This window comes from Babylonia areolata, chromosome 27 (genome assembly GCF_041734735.1).
Source record: "Babylonia areolata isolate BAREFJ2019XMU chromosome 27, ASM4173473v1, whole genome shotgun sequence".
Classification (NCBI taxonomy): Eukaryota; Metazoa; Mollusca; class Gastropoda; order Neogastropoda; family Buccinidae; genus Babylonia; species Babylonia areolata.
The window spans coordinates 25,034,226-25,054,644 of record NC_134902.1 but is presented as its reverse complement, the minus strand read 5'-3'; the positions used below and the strand labels follow the sequence as shown (position 1 = coordinate 25,054,644).

Genomic DNA, 20,419 nt, shown 5'->3' with positions numbered 1-20,419 from the left:
GTAAAATACACCAGGAACAACAGTCATCATACATATGTTATCTTTGACATTGCATAGTTTGGATGTCTGTGAATGATGGAATTTTGTGCATTGCAAGTATGGACAGCAATACTACCTGTTTATTACAATATTAATTTACATATATGTATATATTACTGTCATAAACGTGACTTTAACAAAGAACAAACATCTGGTTTTGGATACATGTTGGGACCTTTCATAATGAACCTGGGTAGACAGCAATAAAATCCTACAAAATATGTCCATGTCCCAGTAAAAAGTCATCTCTTTATCCATGTTTTGAACATCTGGCTGAAACGGAAAATGATATGCTAACTATATTCAAACAGTGAATAAGAGTTTGTATCCCTCCAATTGTGCCTGTTTCATAATAGATTATCATCTCATTTGAGCTGTATGAGAAGCGGCGCCCATGCTGAACAACTATAAAAATCAGGAAACATATTCCTGTTTGTTTTGTAACAGCAGTTGAAGCAAACATATTTGCCGAGTTCCTGAAGAAAACTTGAGTATCCCACGTTTGAAACAAAAACAAAAATTGAGTACCTACAGGATCATATTAATGTATGATATTTCACATGGAGGCGTCACTGCATTCAGACAAATCCATATATATACGCTACGCCATATCTGCTAGACAGATGCCTGACCAGCAGCATAACCCAACACGCTTAGTCAGGTCTTGAGAGCATGCATATGTGTCTGTGTACCAAACAGAGTGGATTTCTCACAGAATTTTTGCCTGACAACACTCTCAATGCCATGAGTTCTTTTCCAGTGTGACAAGTATGTGCAGCAACACACCGGACCTCAGTTTATCGTCTCATCCGAATGACTGGCTGCTCAGTTTGATTTTTCCAGTCAAACTTGGGAGAAAGGGCGAGAGCAGGATTCGAACCCACACCCTCACGGACTCTGTATTAGCAGATGAGTGTCTTAATCATTCTGCCACCTGCAGTATTATTGAACAAATCTGTGGATGTTTTGGTATTTCTGCATCCATCAAAGGCACAAACTCACACATATACACACATACAGGCATGCATGCCTGAGAATGCATAGACATGATTTTCAATTATAAAAGCAATATTATGTATCTAGGAGAGAGCCAGAAAACACCCACACATCCATGTGCAAACATGTGTGTGCACAGACATACATGCTGAAAAGTACAAAGAGAATGGTGGGAAAGGAATACGGGTTGCATGGAAATGCTAACCATGTACTGTGACTCTAAAAAATGCACATAAAAACAAAAGAACATGCTCACACTTTTACAGTACTTAAATTCAAGAATGAAAGTATGAAAAAAAAAAAAGAAGGCAGAGACATATAGTGTACAGATATTATTGTATGTGGTGATAAAAAATAAGGGTGATAAAAAATAAGGTTGTTGTAACCTTAGATATCTATCCATCTTCCTGATAAAGCAGTGAAGTGAGTGATGGCCTAGAGGTAACGCGTCCGCCTAGGAAACCAGAGAATCTGAGCGCGTTGGTTCGAATCACAGCTCAGCCGCTGATATTTTTTCCCTCCACTAAACCTTGAGTGGTGGTCTGGATGCTAGTCATTCAGATGAGACGATGACCCGAGGTCCAGTGTGCAGCGTGCAATTAGCGCACATAAATGAACCAACAGCAACAAAAGGGTTGTTCCTGGCAAAATTCTGTAGAAAAATCCACTTCAATAGGAAAAACAAATAAAACTGCACGCAGGAAAAAAAAAAAAAAAAAGGGGGGGGGGGGGTGCTTGTAGTGTAGTGACGTGCTCTCCCTGGGGAGAGCAGCCCGGATTTCACACAGAGAAAATCTGTTGTGATTTTTAAAAAAATACAAACACAAATACAAATACAATGACATAAAATACTGACAGCAGGTCATGGCAATCTTTAAAACAGCTTGGAACCTTCTCCAATCTCACTCTCCATAAAAAAAAAAGAATTATAAAATAGCAGCTTCATGAAATACAAACCAATGTTTGACAATATATTGATATGTATCTGTCTGTTTTCCTTTTTGAGACAACAATATTATGTAACAATATTATGAAAGACTGTAATGATGCAGAACACTATAAAAAGTAACCAGGTGACAGAGCCACGTCCATTGGAACAAGCATTTGGGTGGGATGTCTTCACCCACCCCCCAAAAAAAAAAAAAAAATCACATGAAAATGAACTTCAAATATTGTCAAGAACAAGATGTTTCCAAGTGATACAGGAAACCACAGTTTCATTGATAACTGGTCATAAAGCTGGAGTGAAATAACTTTTATTTTAAAGTAAATAACAATTGTGACAACAGTAACATAAACAAAAAAAATTATTTTATTTTGACCACTGCACTATATTTTAAAGTAAATAACAATTGTGACAATAATAACACAAACAAACAAAAAATTGTTTATTTTTACCATGGCACTATCTCTCATACGTTGTTCTTCACATTCGTACACATAATTTCAGTCTGCACAGAGGATTAAGCATCTCTCTTGTGTGTATTTGCCTATGTACATGCATGTTATAACACATGTGCATAAGCAAGCCTGTTCCTGTGAATGAACGCACACTTGTGTGCAGGTGTACAGAATCATGAGGACGGGTGTGTGTGTGTGTGTATGTGCATGCATCTGTTAAGTGTTCTCTCTTGCTTTAGAAAAAGGGGCACTGAATTCTAATGCAGTTCTTCCTTCTTTGTATCCTCCTGACAAGATGAAATAATGTTAAGATCAAGAAGAATTCGAAGCACAGCACATAGTGGACATGAAAACCACTTTTAAATAAGAGACCCTAGGAGCCCCAACAATGATGGTAGAAAAGTTTCTTGAAGCCCCAAGATACGTAACTCTTCCGCCACCAAGTTTCTATGTAGCCAAAAAAAAAGAAAAAAAAAGCCAACATCAACAACTACCATGCGCCAAATATTTCAGATCTGACACTCTCAACACACCATTTGGTTCGTGTCAAAACAACACAGTGGACTTGTTCACATCAGGGCTAGTCAATTTCCTATCATGCAGCAAAGTTGGCAGCGCCTCTCAAGCTTTGTCACAATGTGAAAAATGGTCCATTCAACATACCCCACAATGTCGACTAAAGTCACCAATGGCGGTGAACTGTCTGGTTGACTAAAGTCATCTATGGTGGTGTGGAGTGATGGCCTAGAGGTAACGCGTCCGCCTCAGAAGTGAGAGAATCTGAGCGCGCTGGTTCGAATCACAGCTCAGCCACCGATATTTTCTCCCCCTCCACTAGACCTTGAGTGGTGGTCTGGACGGTAGTCATTCGGATGAGACGATAAACCGACATCCCGTGTGCAGCATGCACTTAGCGCACATTAAAGAACCCACGGCAACAAAAGGGTTGTTCCTGGCAAAACTCTGTAGAAAAATCCACTTCAATAGGAAAAACAATTAAAACTGCACGAAGGAAAATTTTTTTTTTAATGGGTGGCGCTGTAGTGTAGCGACATGCCCTCCCTGGGGAGAGCAGCCCAAATTTCACACAGAGAAATCTGTTGTGATAAAAAGAAATACAAATATAAATACAAATACAAAACTTTCCATTTAACACAAAACCCCGATGTTGACAAAAGTGGTTTATGGTAATGAAATTACTAGTTGGCTTAAAGTCACCTACGAAGGAGATAAGAGTTAAACAAATCAGCGGCCCAGGGGCGTGTTGCAGGAGGCCCCACTGCAAGCCTCCAGGCGCTTGAGGTCATCTTTGAGGGAGGCCAGCAGGGAGGGGTCCGCCTTGCTCACCAGGTTCTCCAACTCGTAGTGATCCCCCGTCAGCTCGTACACCTCCACAAAGTTCTGCAATCAGTCAGCAAGAGACTGAGTGGGTGTCGTCAGCATGGCAATGCTTACAGCCATCGGTGCTCAGTTTGTACATTCAGACAAGATCTGCTCATGCCTGTGATAGTGCCCTTATTCCCTTTGTGCATGTATGTGTGTGTGTGTATGTGGGGGGGGGGAGGCGGGGGAAGTGAGGGCGGGAGCTATACATACAAAAGATCTGTTGTTGGGCTCTGCATGATCTGAGACAAACATTATTATGTCATTATTATCATTATTATTTATAATTATTAACATTATTGCTATTAAAGGATGTTTCTAAAGCAGGTCAACTAAAGAAAACTAACTACATGCTTTACAACTTAACTAAGAATATTTTTTTGTTTGATTATATAGCAGCGTGGATGTCATTCCAACAAAGCTCGCATCAATGCCCAGTTTTGTGAAAGAATGCTGCATTGACAGTTACGGGACAACAATGAAGTCAGACTGTCTCATGGAACATTGTGTGCCATTTATCAGAAAAAGTTTTCTCAACAAACGAAAACAAAACAAAAAGCTGTAAGAAAAAACAATGCGGTGTGGGGAAGGTCAAAGGTCTGGCCCAATGGCATCCATTGCCAAGGATAGGGTTGAGGAAACAGTTCTGTAAGAAATAATAAAAAGGGAAATGTCTACAGAGTGCTTGTCCAACTAAGGCCTGAACCATTACATTTAATGAGCAAAAACCAAGACACTATATAAAAAAACAGCTTCGCAAACTCATTAAACATGGCTGCAAGATGTCAAAAAATACACCATACAATAAACAGCTTCACAAACACAATAAACACAACTGCAAGATGGCAACAACACACTGCACAATAACCACAGCTTTTCAAACACAATAAACACAACAGCAAGATGGCAACAACACACTAAACACAAATGCAAGATGGCAGCAACACACTGTACGATAAACAGCTTCACAAACACACTAAACACATATTGTAGTATGGCAACAACACACTGCACAATAACAACAGCTTTACAAACGCAATAAGCACAACAGCGAGATGGCAACAACACACTGGAAGATAAACAGCTTCACAAACACCATCAACACATTATTGTATGAAAACACCACACTGCACAATGACCACAGCTTCATAAATACACTCAACACAACAGCAAGATGGCAACAACACACTGCACAACAGGAAGATGGCAACAACACACTAAACACAACAGCAAGATGACAACAACACACTAAACACAACTGCAAGATGGCAACAACACACTAAACACAACTGCAAGATGGCAACAACACACTAAACACAACTGTAAGATGGCAGCTGCTTAAAGCAAAGACACGCACCACATCGTCCTTCATGGCGCAGTACTTGTAGACATGTGGGGGGCGGTCAGACCTCACGCAGGTGTATGTGTTGTTCCAAGAGTCCTCGCACACACAGTTGGGGTCACAGTTCTGTCACAGTCAACCATAGCCACACCCATTTTATTACACACATGACAAGAAACGAGTGTCAACATACTTTAAAAGATCTTTCGCTCCTTCAGCGGCATCTGTTTTAAACGCCTCTTTGCACTAAATCCAACTATCATACACTATGACTGATATTTGAATATCTTGTCATTTACAAAATTTAGCTCTTATCTGCATGCCTTTGACCTATATCTTGATTTTATGTGCCTTAATTCAAAAGATGAAGTGATTCATTCAATAGTATTTTCAAATGAAGTAGTTTTAATATGTGGCTGACTTGTTCTCAAACCTGCTTTGTGGCCCTGGATGTGTGTGTGCGTGTGTGTTTGTGTGTGTGTGTTCATGTGTATGTATAAGGTTTTCTTATTACATTAATTCCCCTTCCTCACCTCATCTTACCTAGTTCATCCACCACCCTCAACTGTCCATCATTTTACACAGGTACAGATAAAAATATATATATCAAGTTTAATTTTCAGATTAAGACTTATTAACTAATGTATCTGTATGTCAGACCTTCATATCTTTATTGTTAACAAATCTACTATGATGTTGATAGTGCAACGCCATTCCTTCCCTCTCTCCCAACCCTTTCCAGCCATGTTTGTGTGAGTGTTTTAATTCAATAAAGGAATGAATGTCTTCACTTTTGAAAATTACTCTTTCTTAAGATAAGTTTTTATTTTCTTTATGACGAGCCTGAAGGCAAATTCCTGTACTCTTGTTTCAGACAATAAAGCTTCACACAATGAAATGATTGTGTGACTGATAGAACATGTCACTGACACTGGTCGCATAACCCAGCCTGGTTATGGTGGCACTGCACTGCATCATGCAACTGTCTCCGCTTCTGGTTGAAATGTATGACCATTCAATAGTACTGGAGTCATTTCATGCCACCGAGATGTAAAATATGATTTTATGTATGTATGTATGTCCTCCTGAAACTGATCTTTCATTAATGTTCCACAATGGTACTCAAGGGCTCCGCTGAAATTATTCTTTCATTATTGCTCCACAGACAATAATACTCAAGGGCTCTCCTGAAACTAATCTTTCATTATTGCTCCACAGACAATAATACTCAACGGCTCTCCTGAAACTAATCTTTCATTATTGCTCCACAGACATTAATACTCAACAGCTCTCCTGAAACTAATCTTTCATTATTGCTCCACAGACAATAATACTCAACAGCTCTCCTGAAACTAATCTTTCATTATTGCTCCACAGACAATAATACTCAATGGCTCTCCTGAAACTAATCTTTCATTATTGCTCCACAGACAATAATACTCAATGGCTCTCCTGAAACTAATCTTTCATTATTGCTCCACAGACAATAATACTCAAGGCCTCTCCTGAAACTAATCTTTCATTATTGCTCCACAGACAATAATACTCAAGGGCTCTCCTGAAACTAATCTTTCATTATTGCTCCACAGACAATAATACTCAACAGCTCTCCTGAAATTAATCTTTCATTATTGCTCCACAGACAATAATACTCAAGGGCTCTCCTGAAACTAATCTTTCATTATTGCTCCACAGACAATAATACTCAAGGGCTCTCCTGAAACTAATCTTTCATTATTGCTCCACAGACAATAATACTCAAGGGCTCTCCTGAAACTAATCTTTCATTATTGCTCCACAGACAATAATACTCAAGGGCTCTCCTGAAACTAATCTTTCATTATTGCTCCACAGACAATAATACTCAAGGGCTCTCCTGAAACTAATCTTTCACCACTGCTCCACAGACATTAATACTCAAGGGCTCCCCTGAAACTACCCTTTCACCACCACTGATCCACGTGCCACAGACAATGGTGAGCACTCACAAAGAGGCCTTGTCCCCGATACTGCGGGCACCCAGTGATGATGAAGCCGTGCTCCCCGTAGTGCTCCACCAGAAACTCGGAGCGGAAGGTTGGTGCGGTTTTGTTGTTGTGGGGCGCCGTGGTCAACACCGGGATTAGAGATTTGCCGTCCATGTAGGACGGTACCTGTCGCCCAGCCAGGGCAATGAACGTGGGGCCCAGGTCGATGTTCATGGCGTTTTGCTGGAAAAGGAGAAACGGCTTAAAGTTTTCAGTTCACCACCGAAAAAAGAGTATGACTGCCTACACGGTGGGGTAAAAACGGTCATATATATATATAAAAGGCCACTTGTGTACATACAAGTGAACGTGGGGGTTGCAGCCCACGAAGAAGAAGTTTTAAGTTCCAGTTTGTCAAGGAGGCATTACTGCCCTCAGACAAATCCATACACGCTACATCACAATCTGCTAAGTAGATGCCTGACTAGCGGTATAAATGTTTTGCTGGAAAGGAGACACAGCTGAGAGTTTTCAGTTCCAGTATGTCAAAGGGCATCACTGTTCTCAGACAAATCCATACATGTTACAACATCACATCTGCTAAGCAGATGCCTGACCAGCAGCATAACCCAACACACTAGTCAGAACCTTCAGTGCATGCATGTATATTTGTGCACCTATCAAAGTGGATTTCTTCCACAGAATTTTGCCAGAGGACAACACTTACGTTGCCATGGGCTCTTTTTCTGTGTGCCAAGTGCGTGCATGCTGCACACAGGGCCTCAGTTTATTCTCTCATACAAATGAATGACCACTCAAGTTTGACTTGGAAGACAGGATGAGACTGGGATTTGAACCCACAGACACTGTATTAGCAGATGAGTGTCTTGTTCATTTTGCCACCTTCCTCCATGGATATGGCATGGAGACCTATAATCATCATCACAGTCACAGTAATCATAATCATGATAATGTAAACTGATGGTCCACCCTCCATCCCACACTGGGCGCTCATTGCCCTTTACAATAATAGTAAGATCATCATATATGCATGTATTTTTCAAGTATGACAAACTCCATATGCAAACAAAGCTGTGTGCGCACACAAGCAAATACACAAAATGCATACTCAACCAACAAAACGTTCAAGAAACACATCAGTCAATAAGATGATACGCAAAACAGAAGAGAGTGCTATGAGAGACTTAATTTCAGGATAACCGAATTCATTAGTGAGCATACATCAGTTGTTGTTTTTCTGTGTCAATGTCTTTCCATGTGTGCGTCTGTGTGTTAGTCTTGTATGTGTGTGTGTGTGTGTTCTCCCACTGTGTGTTTAAGTGTGTGTGTTTATCTCTGGATGTGTGTGTGTTCTTCCTCTGTGTGTGTTCTCCCTGAGTGTGTGTCTCTATGTGTGTTTCTTTGTGTGTGTTCTCCTCTTTGTGTGTCCCTGTGTGTGTGTGTGTTCATCCAATATGTGTGTGTGTGCATGTGTGTGTGTTCTCCCACTGTGTGTGTAAGTGTGTGTGTTTATCTCTGGATGTGTGTGTGTTCTTCCTCTGTGTCTGTTCTCCCTGAGTGTGTGTCTCTATGTGTGTTTCTTTGTGTGTGTTCTCCTCTTTGTGTGTCCCTGTGTGTGTGTGTGTGTGTGTTCATCCATTATGCGTGTGTGTGTGTTCTCCCAGTGTGTGTGTGTGTACTTGTGACTCGTGTGTGTGTGTGTGTGTGTGTTCTTCTTGATGTGTATGTGTGTGTGTGTGTTTCTCCGTTTGTGTGTGTGTGGTTGTGTGTAAGTGCGTCTGCATGTGTGTGTGAACCTGGCTGTTGTTTTCTTCTTGTGGTGTGCATAACTGGCTGAAATTCCCCCCCCCCCCCTCCCACCCGCCCCCTCTCCCCCCAACACGCATACACATCCCCCACTGACACTGACTGACCTGAGTCACCTGTCCAGGCTCGATACCTGGCCCTCGGACCATCAGAGGCACACGGACGTCAAATTCGTACAGCTGCCGTTTGTCATAGGGCAGTCCAAACTGACCTGAATCATGACAAAAAGACAAAGAAAAATGCTTGTTGATAATAAGAATAATAATCATAATGATGATGATAATAATAATAATAAAAGGGAATACAGGTGATAATTATGTGGGTGAAGAAGGTACACGGATGTCAAATTCGTACAGCTGCCGTTTGTCATAGGGCAGTCCAAACTGACCTGAATCATGACAAAAAGGTGAAGAAAAATGCTTGTTTCAAATAGTAATAATAATAATAATAATAAAAGGGAATACAGGTGTTAAATATGTGGGTGAAGAAGGTACACGGATGTCAAATTCGTACAGCTGCCGTTTGTCATAGGGCAGTCCAAACTGACCTGAATCATGACAAAAAGACAAAGAAAAATGCTTGTTTCAAATAGTAATAATAATAATAATAATAAAAGGGAATACAGGTGTTAAATATGTGGGTGAAGAAGGTACACGGATGTCAAATTCGTACAGCTGCCGTTTGTCATAGGGCAGTCCAAACTGACCTGAATCATGACAAAAAGGTGAAGAAAAATGCTTGTTTCAAATAGTAATAATAATAATAATGATAATAAAAGGGAATACAGGTGTTAAATATGTGGGTGAAGAAGGTACACTGATGTCAAATTCGTACAGCTGCCGTTTGTCATTAGGCAGTCCAAGCTGACCTGAATCGCGATAAAAAGGCAAAGAAAAATGCTTGTTGATAATAATAATAAGAATAATCATAATGATGATGATAATAATTATAAAAAGGGAATACAGGTGTTGAATGTGAGAGTGAAAAAGTGAAGACGGCTCTTGTCCTTTCTCCGAAGTTTGACTGGAAAATCAAACTGAGAACTAGTCTTTTGGATGAGACAATAAACCGAGGTCCCGTGTGCAGCACACACTTCGCGCACTGAAAAAGAACCACTGGCAACAAACGGGTTGTCCTCTGGCAAAATTTTGTAAAAGCAATCCACTCTGATAGGTACACAAACATATGAACATGCACTCAAGGCCTGACCAAGCGCACTGGGTTTTGCTGTCCAGCATCTGCCTAGTAGGGTATATTTGCGAACGCAGTGATGCCTCATTGAAAAACTAAAACTAGAACTTATTCTTTACTGTCCTAGCCTCGTTGTATTTTCATTTCAAGTAAAAATCCATCAAGACAACCATGTGTTTGTACTGTATTGTCTGTATATTCTGTGTAGAATATTCAGGACTAAAAGGCTATGCTAATCTTGAATAAAAGCTAATCTCTGTTTGCATAATTTTCTTCTGTCATTGCTGATGTGTGCACAATGTCAATTGATCAGTGTAGCGACAAGCCAGATACTTCCTCTTTTGAGGGAGTGTCTGGGTTTTGTTCCGATGTATGTTTCTATTCAATATCGGTGTGCTGGCTGAATCAGTAGCACAAGCAGCGTTGACCTGAAGTTGCGTACCTCATAAATGAAGAGAGGGTTACTTCTCTTTACTGTTGTTTGTTCCCCAAGACAGCTTACCCAGGTGGTAACCATTGTCTGAGGAGAAGAAGATGAAGGTGTTGTCCAGCATGCCTTTCTGCTTCAGGATGTTGTACACATTCTCCACCATGTCGTCCACTGACAGCAGGGTGCGCCACCTGGGGTGAGGAGAAGGGGAGGCAACCACATTAAAAACAAAAAAAAAAGTTTAGATTTCAGTTTCTCAAGTAGCAGTCATCACTGCCATCGGACAACTCCATATATGCTACAATACATCTGCTAGGCAGATGCCTGACCAGCAGCATAACCCTACACACTTAGTGAGCCTTGAGCACATGCATATATGTGTGTGTGTGTGTGTGTGCCTACCAGACAGGATTTCTTCCTCAGAACTTTGCCAGAGAACAACCCTTTTGTTGCAACGGGTTCTTTTATCAGTGCGACAAGTGCATGTTAATCAAGATCTCAGTTTATCTTCTTGTCCAAATGACTAGATGCTCACTTTGATTTCCAAGTCAAACTTGGGGAATAGGGCGAGACCAGGAACGGCACAAGCATCCTCAGGAACACTCAACTGGCAGATTCTGACAGTTTCTTCTTCTTCTTCAGAGGCTGAATCTGCCATTTCTGGGTCAAGGAAAATTTCATCTAGAAACTGCTTCACAGTTCATTTGTTTGTTTTGACATGTAAGACGATGAAGAAGCATATAAAACTGTTTCAAAATCACTGTCAAAAGTCTGCAAGTCACTAGAAAGGAAGAAGTGATGCAGTAAGCTCCCTTCCGTGCTGAGTATTCCTGATATTTGAAGCAAAAGTATGTGTGGTGTGTCACTGACTGACAATTTGTCGGCTGCAGGCAATGAAGGGGGGAGGAGGAGGGGGGGGGGGGTGATTTGCCAGTTGTAGGGCCCAGTGAGTCAAGGCATCAAGAGCACAATTAAACATGGCAGACTGGACTGGTGTATTCCAAATCTCCACTTTTAGCTCACAAGACACTGCAGTTATGAAATGTTGAGTGTTCCTTTTTTTTTTTCTTTTGAAGGCTTTGGCCACTCATATCAAAGGCCCACAATTATGATTTTCCACGAAATATACATGATACATGACAATGCTTCTTTAGAAATAGTTTAATTAGATAAACGAGTCGGAAACATAAAGTGCAGCTAAGATCTCAGTCTCAGATCTGTGTGTTTGAAGATAACATGTGATCCACTGGATCTGTTCCACCAAATACAGCCCATAGAAAAAATATAAAGATGCAAAAAATAAAAACATTTCAGTAATGCACTATACATTTCAAGGATCCAGGGCTCTGTATGCCTTACCTGTTCCTGAAGGTTTTGTCAATGTACGTGACAGTGTTGTTAGGTAAAGGTACAATGGTCTGTTGAATCAGCCAGTGCTTGTTCTGGTTGAGACACACACACACACACACACACAGAGTTACACAAGAGTACACTGTTGATAATTACCTACTTGTAGATTTTTCAAGCAGAAGATTATGTGGAAAATGTATAAACAAGAGCACACTGTTGATAATTACCTACTTGTAGATTTTGCAAGCAGAAGATTATGTGGAAAATGTATCCAATAATAATTAAAATGGGGTTATCTATGTGGAGTGGTGGCCTAGTGGTAACACGCCCGCCTAGGAAGCAAGGAAATTTGAATATATGGGTTCGCCCACTAGAAGAGATGATAATCAGAGGTCATGTGTGCAGCATACATTTTGCGCATATAAAAGAACCCAGCAAAACAAAAGGGTTGTCCATGGACAAATTCTGAAGAAAAATAATCCACTCAAACAAACGTGTGTGCTTGCATGAACCCTGACTTGACGACACAGAAAATGAATGATGAGCATTTAAAGGCAGCTCTCAGTCCGCTCTACCCATGTAGGCAACCTGTTGTGCAAATGACTGTGTTTGTTAAGCTCTTTGAGCTAGGTTTCTAACCGAAGATAGGCACTACATAAGTATCAATCAATCAACATTATTTCTTCTAATATGACAGTAATGCAGACAGGGTCATCTATCGATATTTAATCTACATGAAAATCTGCAAGCCAGAAAAACCACTTGAAAATGACTTAACAACACCAGCCATGATTTGACACAGACTTAAAAATGGTACCTTAGCATGTTCTGTCTGGCATTTGTTGCAGTACTATGGCAGAATATGGACATACTTATTCATAGGGTTTTTTTTGTTTTTTAAAGTTGAGCTTTTATTGTGTACTCTTGGATTCATCAGACACTTTCACATCAGCTGGATTGTATTAATAGGACAGCAAGCATGAGCAACCCTTTGAAGATGAAAAGCCCACTGCTTGGTTTTGTAACAATTGCGCAAAAAAAAAAGACCCACCCAAAAGATTACTGCATCATCTCTATGAGAGAAATAGTTAATGTGTTTGTGCTGACAAAAAAAAAAAGAAAAAAAAAGCAATATTAATTAGAACAGTGCAAATCTACATGCTATAAATACTAACTTCATATCATCAACCAGCAAACTGAAAAGAAAATTGGTAAAATGATACCATGACGGGACACGTGCAACGACCGAGTAGGTCTTTCAATCTGAGGGTCCCAGGATCGAATCCCGGTCACCACAGCTGGTGAGTGAATGATGGAGATTTTTTCCCCAATCTCCCAGGTCAACACAATATGCACAATGTGTGTGCGTGTGTGTGTATGCACATTATATATATATATATATGCACATATGTGCAGACCTGCTAGTGCCTGAACCCCCTTCATGTGTATACACATACAGAAGATCAAATACGCACGTTAAAAACCACTGTGTCAGCTTTAGGTGGGTTAACAAAACAAAAACAATGTGGCATGCACCCTCTCTGAAAATGACTGCCTACATGGCGGGAAGGTGTGTGTGTGGAGGGAGGGGGGGTGGGGGGGGGGCGGTGTAAAAACTGATTCACATAAAACACCACTCGTCGTATACATATGAGCTAATGTGGGAACCGCAGCCCATGAAGAAAGAAAGAAAAAAAAAGAGGAACACCACCACGACGGTACCTTGGGTTTGACGTTGAAACTGCCGGTCCTGGGGGCCTGCTGGTCTGGGAAGGAGTTGTTGTAGGGGTCGGCGGGGGTGAAGGGGGCGTGGCAGGCCGGGGTGGACAGCATCATGAAGAAAGGCTTGCCTCCAGGGCTCTGGGCTGCCAGAAACTTCTCTGCCTTCCTGTTCTGCACAGCGCGGGTTTTAGTTTCTTAAAGGAGGCGTCCATGCCTTCCGACGACAAAGCCATATATATGCTACACCACATCTGCTGGGAATAATCCAGCATGCTGGTACAGCTTTGGTTGCATGCATATGTATTTGTGTACCTATCAGGGTGGATTTTTTTCTATTTGATTTCAGTATGGCCTTGATTGCATGCATACGTATGTGCATACCTACATGTTTGAATGTATGTTTACTTGTATGTATACATTGTGTTTAAGTGTATGTGACTGTGTGTTGTTTGCTGGATACATTTTGGTGTGTAAATCTAATATTGATATCATGTGTTTTGTAAAAGCACCTAGAGCAGTTATCTGGACAGAGCGTTACATAGGTATCCATTATTATCATTATTATTATTATTATTATAAAGTGGTTTTCACATTCGTTTTTCACTTCTGCCAACATCACGGATACTCACAATATAGTTGGTGAAATAGTCCTTCTTGTAGTTACTCCCATGTTTCTCCACTTTGCCATTGATGGACAGCTGATAGTCGTAGTACTTGGAGTTTCCCACCTGGTTAAGGACAACAAAAAAGGACAAGAGGTTATCCATATATTTAACCACCTGGTTGAATATAACATAAATAATGACTGTGGATTATCCATAATCACCCACCTGGTTAAGTATAACAAAAACAGGACCATGGATTATCCTTATAATTGTCCACCTGATCAAGTATAACATAAAAAAATGACCATGGATTATGCATAAATTTTCCCATGTGGTCAAGAATGATATAACAAAAGGGATCATGGATTATTAAAAAAAAAAAAAAAAAAGGACCATGGATTATCCATATATCTGGCCACCTTCTTAAATACAACACAAAAAGGACCATGGCTTATCCATATATTTAACTACCTGGTTAAGTATAACACAGAAAAAAGAACCATGGCTTATCCATATATTTAACTACCTGGTTAAATACAACACAGAAAAAAGGTACATGGCTTATCCATATGTTTAACCATCTGATCAAGTATAACACAAAAAGGACCATGGCTTATCCATATATTTAACCACCTGGTTAAGTATAACACAGAAAAAAGGATCATGGCTTATCCATACATTTAACAATGACAAATGAGGGCTCTTGTCAAAATAAAAAGTGAATCATGTTCTCAGAAACTGAACAGTCAATTTTTTTTTTTTTTTTTTTTTTTTTTTTTTTTTTTCACCAAGGAGTGTTCCCACAGGGGGTAGCTCTTTGATGATACTTTCTCCTTCCTGGTTGCAATTGAGCAGATAATGAGTCTGCTGTGCTTCGGGGTTGTCTGTTCTGCAAAGGAGTCCGTCATCCAATCCGCGACAAAAAATGAAAAAAATAAAATCACAAGATTCCCGTCCACTGTCTTGTCAACCTTAGGTTTCATGAAAATCATGGATGATTGGGAGGTTGTCCAATTCCTGCCAGATGAACACCATGAAGGAAGGTTCACTGAAGCCTCTTTCTGAAACTGAAACTCTCTGAAGTCAAAGGGGCAAAAACATGACGCACTGAGCTGAACTCACCAATCCGATCCACTCGTCCCAGCCTGGGGGAACGTGAGCCACACCCCCAGCAGCCTTTGTGCCGTACTGAAACACAAAATGTTTACCTATACGGGGCATTCTGAGCAAGACACAGAAACTTCTTCTTCGTTCATGGGCTGCAACTCCCACGTTCACTAATATGTGCACGAGTGGGCTTTTACCTTTATGACCGTTTGTACCCCGCCATGAAGGCAGCCATACTCCACTTTCGGGGGTGTGCATGCTGTGTATATACTTGTTTGTTTCCATAACCCACTGAATGCTCACATGGATTACGGGATCTTAATGTGTGTACTTGATCTTCTGCTTGCTGGCATATACACATGAAGGGGGTTCAGGCACAAGCTGGTCTGCACATAATTTGACCTGGGAGATCAGAAAAATCTCCACCCTTTAATCACCAGGTGCTGTTACCGAGATTCGAACCTGGGAACCTCAGACTGAAAGTCCAAAGCTTTAACCACTCGGCTGTTGCGCCCATCAGACACAGCACTTCAGCACTACACCAAAACAATATAGTCATCTATATAGGGCATTCTGAACTAGACACAGTACTTTGCACTGAAACACAAAATGTTTATTTACATGGGACATTCTCAGCTAGAGAGAGAAACAGGTGGTTTCAATCGCACTGAAACACAAAATGTTTATCTACATGGGTCATTCTGAACTAGACGGAGGAAAAGGTAGTTTGCACCATTCTGAAACACAAAATGTTTGCTTACAAGGGGCATTCTGAACTGGAGAGAGAGCAATAGGTAGCTTGCATTGTACTGTAACACAAAATTTTTATTTACAAGGGGCACTCTGAGCTAGACAAAGATGAAAAACCCACCCACCTGGTTGAGGTATTTGCCAGCAAACATGGTGGTGTAGCCCGCCTCCTGGAGGTGCACAGCAAAGGCCCTGGGCTCCTGCTCCTTCTGCCAGCTGTGACTGCTACAGCCTGGTACACACACACACACACACACACACACACACACACAGCCCTTAACTCTTTAAACCCTGTCACCGAGCGTTGCTAGAGCAGCACACACACACAGCCCTTAACTCTTTAAACCCTGTCACCGAGCGTTGCTAGAGCAGCACACACACACAGCCCTTAACTCTTTAAACCCTGTCACCGAGCGTTGCTAGAGCAGCACACACACACAGCCCTTAACTCTTTAAACCCTGTCACTGAGCGTTGCTAGAGCGGCACACACAGACAGCCCTTAACTCTTTAAACCCTGTCACCGAGCGTTGCTAGAGCGGCACGCACAGACAGCCCTTAACTCTTTCAAACCCAGCATTGACAAGGGCAGCAAAATCTATTTCATTACAATAGTTTACACATTCCTCCGTATGCATTTACCCCAAGCAAAGAGAAATATAACTTTCTACAGTGTTTTTTCCGGCTTGTCCACTAGTGTTGATTTTGTGGCAAAAAATTGGTCAGTTCAATTAGTATAATTTATTTTTCTCGTATTTTTTCTGCATCAGTGTGGTGGGGGAAGCCTTCTGAGGCTGAAAATTCATAAGGTTGAACGGATTAATCATCCTTACTCTGTGTCTTGCGTTACGCTACAGCCTGGTCAGCAACACACTGAGTCCCTACTCATCCTCACTATGTGTTTTGTGACTATGTACATTTAAATATGTTACGCTACATCCTGCTCAACACACACAGAGTCCTTACTCATCCTCATTTTGTGTCTGGTGACTGTACATTTACATATGTGTTACACTACAGCCTGCTCAACACACACTGAGTCCTTACTCATCCTCATTCTGTGTCTGGTGACTGTGTACATTTAAATATGTTAAGCTACAGCCTGCTCAACACACACAGAGTCCTTACTCATCCTCATTCTGTGTCTGGTGACTGTGTACATTTAAATATGTTAAGCTACAGCCTGCTCAACACACACTGAGTCCTTACTCATCTTCATTCTGTGTCTGGTGACTGTGTACATTTAAATATGTTAAGCTACAGCCTGCTCAACACACAGAGTCCTTACTCATCCTCATTTTGTGTCTGGTGACTGTGTACATTTATGTGTTACACTACAGCCTGCTCAACACACACCGAGCCCTTACTCATCCTCATTTTGTGACTGTGCACATTTACATATGTGTTATGCTACTGCCTGATCAACACAGAGACAGCCCTAACTCACACTTTGTGTCTTGTGAGTGTGTACATTCATATAAAAAATGTTTAATGTGTCATGCCATTAAATATGTTAAGCTACAGCCTGCTCAACACACACTGAGTCCTTACTCATCCTCATTCTGTGTCTGGTGACTGTGTACATTTAAATATGTTAAGCTACAGCCTGCTCAACACACACAGAGTCCTTACTCATCCTCATTTTGTGTCTGGTGACTGTGTACATTTACATATGTGTTACACTACAGCCTGCTCAACACACACCGAGCCCTTACTCATCCTCATTTTGTGACTGTGCACATTTACATATGTGTTATGCTACTGCCTGATCAACACAGAGACAGCCCTAACTCACACTTTGTGTCTTGTGAGTGTGTACATTCATATAAAAAATGTTTAATGTGTCATGCCAGTCAGCAGACATACAGCTCTGCATTCTCACTTCATGTCTTGTGACAGTGGAAATTCACATTACTGTTATGCCAGTGGGTGTTTAACATCAGTGTTGAGACTATGTAAGTTCATGTGCTTTGACAGTGTCTGCTGACATCAGTATTATGACAACATACATTTTAAGAGCAGCGTTATGACAGTGGATATTTTCCATCAGTATTGTGACTGTGGACACTTACAGCAGTGTTTTGATAGTGTACATTCACATACGCATTATGAGTGTACATTTACATACATGTTGTGGCAGTGTAAGTTTACATCAGTATTATGACAGTGGACATTTATATAAGTATTATGTAAGTGGGCATTTACATCAGTATTGTGACGGTGGACATTTTCATAAGTGTTATGAAGAATGAATATTTACATCAGTTTTGTGACTGGACAGTTACATAAATACTATGACTGTGAACATTTACATGAGTGATATGACTGTGAACATTGACATCAGTGTTTTGCTAGTGTATGTTTACATCAGTATTATGAGTGTACATTTACATATGTTTATGACAATGTACGTTTACAATAGTATCAAGACACTGGATATTACATCAGTATTGTTAATGCTACAGTGGACATTAGCATCAGTACTATAACAGTTTCCATTTGTTCCATCAACAGCTTAAAATATGACATCATTAGCAACAGCAAGATTATCAACAACACTAGTCACTAAATATATTGATCACTGATGTTGCTCATGAAAAATTAGTGTTGTTGAGGGTTTTTTTATTTTTTAAATTTTTTGGAGAGGGGTGGGGGTATGATGCTAGCTGCACTACTTCTGTGGAAGAACATGTCTAGAACTACAGCAACAAATCTGTCTTCAAGAAGTAAATGACAGAAAAGGGACTGACTGAACTTATTCAAACCTTTGTCTGAAGTGATATTTCTATATATATGGTCGAAACTGTGGAGCATGGAAGTGTGTTTAGGCCTGTACATGAGTGTGTGTGTGTTTGCGTCTGTGTTAGTCTGTGTGTGTGAGCATGTTTGTGTGTGTGTGTGTGTGAGCATGTTTGTGTGTCTGTGTTTGTGTGTCTGTCTGACAGTGGCAGTCGCTCACCCCCGGACAAGGAGTTGTTGGCGGCGTGATGGTTGTGGACGTATTTGCCGGTCATGATGCTTGACCGACTGGGGCAGCACAGTGGGCTGGACACAAACTGGGTAAGGAAAACAGAAACAAGTTCAGTCAGTTTTGCAACAACAATGAAGATGACGATAAAACTTAAAAAGTCTATTATCAATGATATAAGGTAGGCAGGAGACACTGTATGTATGTGTTGTAAATGACATGAGGAAGGCCTTGCACTTAAGAGAGATCCTGTACACACACACACACACATACACACTTCTCTCTCTATATATATACATATAATATATGTGTGTTTCATGTGTGTGTGTGTGTGCCATATATATATATATATATAGAGAGAGAGAGAGAGATGCATAAATAATTTGTGTGTGTGTGTGCTTAATAGGATATCTCTACGTTCTAGGCCTTCTGATTTTTTGTTGTTTGTTTTTTGTTTTTTCATCCGAACTATAAACATTAGTAGTATTTTGTTCATTTTTCATCACTTCAGTTTTCATCATATCAGATAATATAATGAAATACATAGTGAACTTAATATGAATAGGAAAACAACAGGATTATATTTTCTGATTCTCCCAAACAGGAAAAAGGAAAGCTAAATTCAAGAGTCTGTAAATTAATGTAAAATAGCTGCAGGTAGGCAACTATAAGGGAGAGAATAATTTTTATATGGAAAGCCCACACACAGTTGCACACATGCAATGAACACACAGACACACACTCACAAGCACACACACAGACACATACTCACATGCACAAACTCTCTCTCTCTCTCCCTCTCTCTCTCACTCACACACACACACACACACACACACACACACACACACACACACACAGAGGACATTTAAAAATTAAATTTTCTTGGGGGGGGGGAAGCAGGGGGAGACAACAACAACAACAAAAATGGCAAAGGCTAAGACTGAAAAGAAAAAAACCCAGTGACCTGTTGATTAATCAACTCATTGTCACAGTGGTCATTCTTACCATGTTCTGAAAAGTGATTCCTTCATTGCCGATCAGGTTCCTTATCTTCTTTATAGGTGTCTGCAAATTTCATGATCACAGAACAATGTGTATTCTTGGTTCAAACTTTTGTTCTTTTTCTTAACAAAACAAAACAATATACCACGTTCAATAAAGAAGAAGGAAAACTTGAGCAATAACAACACTTGAACTAGTGTAGCTTACATATATATATATAATATATATATATATACCCTGTTCTTTCAAGTGTCACAAACGATCAACAAATGGCGAAAGATTCGCACAATATTTAATAAAAGACAAGTTGAAATGCAAAACAAAACATGCAAGCAAATAGA

General features: G+C 40.4%; 1 protein-coding gene across 1 annotated transcript in view; it reads right to left on the bottom strand.

Moving 5' to 3' along the window:
* Positions 1-384: 384 nt before the first annotated feature.
* Positions 385-20,419, bottom strand: part of LOC143301216 (N-acetylglucosamine-6-sulfatase-like) — a 21,585-nt gene continuing 1,550 nt past the window's right edge. Inside the window, exons 2-13 of the mRNA XM_076615343.1 lie at positions 20,082-20,141; positions 19,068-19,164; positions 16,236-16,342; positions 15,376-15,441; positions 14,278-14,376; positions 13,649-13,819; positions 11,936-12,018; positions 10,649-10,767; positions 9,063-9,166; positions 7,150-7,371; positions 5,177-5,287; positions 385-3,837 (exon numbers count right to left, since the gene is read on the bottom strand). Coding sequence (XP_076471458.1) covers positions 3,682-3,837; positions 5,177-5,287; positions 7,150-7,371; positions 9,063-9,166; positions 10,649-10,767; positions 11,936-12,018; positions 13,649-13,819; positions 14,278-14,376; positions 15,376-15,441; positions 16,236-16,342; positions 19,068-19,164; positions 20,082-20,141 — 1,395 coding nt within the window. The 3' untranslated portion in view covers positions 385-3,681. The remainder of the gene's footprint in view (positions 3,838-5,176; positions 5,288-7,149; positions 7,372-9,062; positions 9,167-10,648; positions 10,768-11,935; positions 12,019-13,648; positions 13,820-14,277; positions 14,377-15,375; positions 15,442-16,235; positions 16,343-19,067; positions 19,165-20,081; positions 20,142-20,419) is intronic.